This window comes from Podarcis muralis, chromosome 9 (genome assembly GCF_964188315.1).
Source record: "Podarcis muralis chromosome 9, rPodMur119.hap1.1, whole genome shotgun sequence".
Classification (NCBI taxonomy): Eukaryota; Metazoa; Chordata; class Lepidosauria; order Squamata; family Lacertidae; genus Podarcis; species Podarcis muralis.
In genome coordinates this window covers 76,868,121-76,874,120 of record NC_135663.1, presented here as the reverse complement: position 1 = coordinate 76,874,120, position 6,000 = coordinate 76,868,121, and the positions used below count along the sequence as shown (strand labels likewise).

At 48.7% G+C, this 6,000-nt stretch overlaps 1 protein-coding gene across 1 annotated transcript; it reads right to left on the bottom strand.

Moving 5' to 3' along the window:
- Window positions 1-622: 622 nt before the first annotated feature.
- LOC114604348 (actin, cytoplasmic 3) lies at window positions 623-4,991 on the bottom strand. Its single transcript, XM_028744400.2, has 2 exons — window positions 4,836-4,991; window positions 623-2,117 (listed from the first exon to the last, which is right to left on the bottom strand). Exon 2 carries the CDS (start codon window positions 2,104-2,106, stop codon window positions 976-978), a length of 1,131 nt encoding a protein of 376 aa, XP_028600233.1. The 5' UTR covers window positions 2,107-2,117; window positions 4,836-4,991; the 3' UTR covers window positions 623-975.
- Between the last annotated feature and the right edge of the window lie 1,009 nt (window positions 4,992-6,000).

Genomic DNA, 6,000 nt, shown 5'->3' with positions numbered 1-6,000 from the left:
TAAATAAACTGCTTAATGATGCTGACTGTTGACTCGCATGGAGCTGTATATTCAGGGTTACCCCCCAGAGGTTGGTACTTCCTCCAGCTGCTGCCACCTTGCCCAGTGATCAGGGATGATGGGATCTGGGATCTGGGATGATGCTCATATTCATAAGTTAGGCCTCCCCTTTGCTAAATTCACATTTTACCATTCATTTTTATCACATTCTCCAATTTTTAGAGCAGTCATGTCTCAGATTAAAGCTGGGGAATGTGAGGCGTGATCCCTTTAGGGAGCAAACTGCATTGCATTTGTAGCCGTTGCAACCCTGGGAACTTCCTCAGAGTAAGCCCTGGGTCAGTGTAAACAAGCGACCCTTGGTTACAGCTCATGGTCTGTTTGGAGCGAGACCAACCATAAGACCCGTGTCCAGAGGGGACGCTCAGCCAAACTACCGCTCAGCTCTGGACGCTGTGGCAGCAGGACATGGGGACAAGTGAAGCAGAAACCACAAGTGTGGCTCCCTGTACCCCCAATCTGTCTCGCTGCAACGCTGAGCAGTAGAGTGGCTTCATGTTACGTGTTAGCTCCAAAAAATTGTGTTTATCAAGAGAGTCGTTTACTACAAGAAGCACACCAATTTTTACTTCATTTAGCATGACTTTATTGGCTTGTTTTGTCTGACAGAGAAAATGGATAGTAACAAAGTACTGAACTCCACATGAATCAGAAAAAAGAAAAGGCGAAGGTGGTACACAATCAGAGTGACGGGTATAAATAATATATTATTATTATTATTATTATTATTATTATTATTAAGAGTGCAGCTGTGGACAAGCCTTGGCAAAGCAGTGGACAAAGGTTGTCCCATGCAGGAGCCAAATCAAGAACTGGATAAATACTAAATATCCTGCAAGAGAACAGAATTCAAGAGATAAAAGCAAGGCCCCAATATATATTGACTTGGCCAGAAGAGGTTGGCTGCTTGGATTGTTAGAAGCATTTGCGGTGGACGATGGATGGGCCAGACTCATCGTACTCTTGCTTGCTGATCCACATCTGCTGGAAGGTGGAGAGAGAGGCCAGGATAGAGCCCCCGATCCACACCGAATATTTACGCTCTGGCGGGGCGATGATCTTGATCTTCATCGTGCTGGGGGCCAGGGATGTGATCTCCTTCTGCATCCGGTCAGCAATGCCAGGGTACATGGTGCTACCACCAGAGAGCACCGTGTTGGCATACAGGTCCTTGCGGATGTCCACATCACATTTCATGATGGAGTTGTAGGTTTCCTCGTGGATGCCAGCCAACTCCAAGCCCAGGAAGGAGGGCTGGAAGAGGGCCTCGGGGCACCGGAAGCGCTCGTTGCCAATGGTGATCACCTGCCCGTCCGGCAGCTCGTAGCTCTTCTCCAGAGAGGAAGACGAGCTGGCTGTGGCCATCTCCTGATCAAAGTCCAGGGCCACGTAGCAGAGCTTCTCCTTGATGTCCCGCACTATCTCCCTCTCAGCCGTGGTGACGAAGCTGTAGCCCCTCTCAGTCAGGATCTTCATGAGGTAGTCAGTCAGGTCACGGCCAGCCAAGTCCAGGCGCTTGATGGCGTGGGGCAGGGCATAACCCTCATAGATGGGCACCGTGTGGGTCACCCCGTCCCCGGAGTCCATGACAATCCCGGTGGTGCGGCCAGAAGCATAGAGCGACAGTACGGCCTGGATCGCCACGTACATGGCTGGCGTGTTGAAAGTCTCAAACATGATCTGCGTCATCTTCTCGCGGTTCGTCTTTGGATTCTGGGGGGCTTCCGTGAGCAAGACTGGGTGCTCCTCGGGGGCCACCCGCAACTCGTTGTAGAAGGTGTGGTGCCAGATCTTCTCCATGTCATCCCAGTTGCCGACGATGCCATGTTCGATGGGGTACTTCAGGGTGAGGATACCCCTCTTGCTCTGTGCCTCATCCCCCACATAGCTGTCCTTCTGGCCCATCCCTACCATGACCCCCTGGTGCCTGGGCCGCCCCACGATGGAGGGGAACACGGCCCGTGGAGCGTCGTCTCCCGCAAATCCCGCTTTGCACATTCCGGAGCCGTTGTCCACGACCAGAGCGGCAACCTCATCCTCCGCCATTTTGAATGGATCTGTAGGGAATGCAAGATGGGACAGACTTCAGGCAGCTGCTTTAGCACAAGGGTGGGGACACTTTAGACAACTGAGATTAGAGACAAGCTATGCAACACTAGTGTATTCTCCAGCTTCAGGGAAACCAAGAAGCCCCATCCCAGGTAACTTCATTCATTTTCATCCACCTTGAGAGTGCAACTCTCTAAAAATGCACTTTAGAAATATCCATATGAGTCAGAAGTAAGAAACAAATCAAGCTAAGAAATCTGCCAGATGCTAACCAAGCTGGCATACACATACACATACAACAAAATTTTTACTCCTTGGAATACATGTCAACTACACACATTTAGAGAGGCTTGCCTGACGGAGAAAAGTGCCAGCAGGCCCCGAGAACAATACAGCAAAGGTGCCTTCTGGTGTCAATATGTATTAAGATGGCACTTACGGTCCCTTCCAACTGTACAATTCTATGATTCTATAAAAGATTATGTAGTTTTATGTAGTTTTATGTAGTTTTCAAATTCATTGTTCAGCAAGGGACAATGACAATAAAGATATCGTATTGTATCATATAAAGCCGCACTTGCCCCATCTGTTACATTTTTATGCAGTCATTAAAATTTTTCCTGAGTAGCCAGTCATTTTCTTTGGGATGCGGGTGGCGCTGTGGTCTAAACCACAGAGCCTAGGGCTTGCCAGTCAGAAGGTCGCAGTTCGAATCCCCGCGACGGGGTGAGCTCCCGTTGCTCGGTCCCTGCTCCTGCCAGCCTAACAGTTTGAAAGCACATCAAAGTGCAAGTAGATAAATAGGTACTGCTCCGGTGGGAAGATAAATGGTGTTTCCATGTGCTGCTCTGGTTTTGCCAGAAGTGGCTTAGTCATGCTGTATGCCGGCTCCCTCGGCCAATAAAGCGAGATGAGTGCTGCAACCCCAGAGTCATCCACGACTGGACCTAACGGTCAGGGGTCCCTTTACCTGTAGCCAGTCATTTTAATGATAGTTCTGAACTGCTTAATTTATTACTATTTTTAAAATCTTTTTCTATTGCTGAAGTATTTGATATTTTTGTCCTATGAGAAAATAGTATTAGGGCCTTTTTTGGTTTAAAGAAAGAAAGAGGCAACACGCTAGACTTCTAACGAATTGTGCATAGCATGGAGGAATTGGACGAGAAACGTTTTGTTTCCTCTCTTGTGACATGAGAATCTGTGGACATCTAATGAAGCTGAACGTCAGAAGATTCAGAAGAGAAGACAAAGGATTTATGTGATGAGGGTGGCGGTATATGAATAAATAAAAACAAATTGGAAGCAGGGGTAACTAGACTGCACAGTTTCACTGTTGCATGTTTGCTAAGCAAGACCAGATGTTCCTAGGGGGCCACCTGCATCTTGTTTTAGAAGACATGGTGCCAGATCTTCTCCATGTCGTCCCTCCTGCCTCTTCAGAGGGTGTGCAACTCCATCCAGAACAGGTAACTTGCCAATTTCCTGAACATGGGAGCTACCTTCGCATAGAGCCCCCATCTTCCCAGGAGTCAAGCACAGATGATGGGCCCTCGCCCAGTCCACCACTGCATCCAGACACCGGTCCAAAGCTTTCTCCTGGTCCAGATGCTATGTTGGACTAGGACCAGGAATGTCTGAGTTCAAATCACCGGATGACCGGGAGGCAGTCACTGTCTCTCAGGGTAATTTACCTTGCAAGGTTGTTGTGAAGATTAAAGCAGGGCAGCGGGCACTTATGGCACCCTGAGCTGCTTAAAGGAAAGGTGGTATATCCGTGAAATAAATAATCATGACGGGGTAGCCTATATGGGACTCAGCAGATGTTTCTGGACTATAGCTGCCCTCATCCCGGACTACTAGTTGTGCTAGCTGGAGCCGCTGGGAATTGTAGTTCAGCAGCATCTGGTGGGTACCCCATTTCCCTGGAATGTAAGGTGGGAAGTGCCTCTGGGTCTAGGAACGATGGTGACCATTTCTCCAGTTGCTCCTGCGCAGCTGCTCAGTCCTACAGCTTCTTGGAAATGATTCCTGTGTTCCGCTTCAGACCACAGGCTCCGTCCCTGAGCTACAGCTACTCTCTAGCAAAACTCTGCCCATAGACCAAGTCTGGTCGTCAGTCCATTTAGCCCACTGCATTGCTTACCCTCACCAGCAGCAGCTGTTGGGCCTCCGGACAACTGCTGCTTTCCACCTGGGGATGCCAGGAACAACCTCTGCACTCTGCTGCTGCACCAAGGCCCCTCCAACTGCCCAGGCTGCCGTTTTGAATTTAGCCTAGGAGCTCAAGAAGGTGCCTTGTATGAGATCAGACCTTTGGTCCATCTGGCTCAGGGTGGTCCACACTGGTGGGCAGCAGCAGCTCTCCAGGATTTTAAGCAGGGGCCTCTCCCAGTCCTATCTGGGATTGAACCCAGGACCTGAGTGCAAGGCAGGTCCTTTCCCGTTGAGCTACAGCCTTTCCTTTCCTCCCTCACCCAGCCTCCAGCACAGCTCACCTTGCTTCTGATCATAAGCTAGAGGTTTTTTAAAGAGAGGTGGGATGGCCAACAGTCAGGGATTCTGTAGTTGTGATTCCTGCATTGCAGGGGTTGGACTACTAGATGACCCTTGGTGGTAGCTTCCAACTCTACAGTTCTGTGATTCTACAGAGTAGAAAGGAGACAAACAGAATAGGAAGGATCAGGCAGAGAAACCGTGGGTGCTGAGTCCTGTTTCATACTTACCTGAGGGAGATGCAGTCGCCTTTGCTGTTAATCTCACGGGGATCCCAGTAAACGCAAAATCTTTTCCTTCCTCGTTCCACTTACCTGTTCCTATCCAGTCTGCCCCCTGGTCTTATACCTCAGCTTATCTGTTGAAAATGGTTTTATTGGAAACCACGTGTGCAGTAAAGAAATATCATAAATACACCTCCCGTAGCCTCTCAGGGCAAAGAGCAAAAAGGCTGCATTCTGCAGTATGGCCAAATATGGTCAGATTGAAGCATCTCTGGTCATATTCTAGCAATTCATTGGTGTGTCTTTAAAAAAATGTCCTTCTGCTGACTCAACATCTCCTTCTTGTTGCCAGATTTCACTAGCTTCCTCTGGAAATCCATTTAAAGAGGTGACTGATCCAGCCTGCTCTTTGGAGATTGATTATTGGTTCCCCTTGCAAAAACGTGCTCCAGACTGTGCCTCTGAGGTGCCAAGTAAAAGATGGGTTTAGGATGCAACCCTGTCCACACCTGTTTAGAAGTAGGGGCAGGGGAGAAATTTGGTGGCTTACAAAATCACAAAACAATAAAAGCATGAAAAATCTACAGTACTTTAAAACACACAAAAAGTTAAAATACTGAAACAGGTTAAAATTCACACCAACCTCCCAAGTATCTGGACATAATGTTTTTAGCAGGTGCCGAAAAGAGCTCCGCAAAGGGGCCTGCTGATACCAATAGGCAAGGAGTTCTGAAATGTAGGTGATGCCACACTCAGCAATCTCATTCTTACAAATGTGGAACGGGGTCTTACGTGGCACCTGCAGAGTGCCAATTCCACCGTTCATAGTGGTTCAAGTGGGGAGATGTGGGCACATGTAGGGTTGGTTTTGATGGGTGCTGTGAAGGTTTGGCAACTGAGCCATTCACTTGGGCATTGCTTCACTGTCAGCCTTGGTTTGTTTTAAAATCGCACTGAAAAACTTTTTCGCAGCCTGTTGTTGGCTGTCAGAACCATGGGATGGAAAGCCAGCTGGACAGACCCTGCCTGGAGCGTCTCCCTTCTCAGCCTTGCTGCTGCGGAGATCCATCAGTCACCCTTCTCCGACGTGCATGAGCATACGTTACTCAGCAGAGTAAACACACAACAGATCTGGCTTGAGGCGTGGATACTAGGCTACGTTTATTGTACA

Excerpts from the sequence above, each read along its gene's own strand:
- LOC114604348 (XM_028744400.2), bottom strand. The coding sequence starts at position 2,106 with ATGGCGGAGGATGAGGTTGCCGCTCTGGTCGTGGACAACGGCTCCGGA.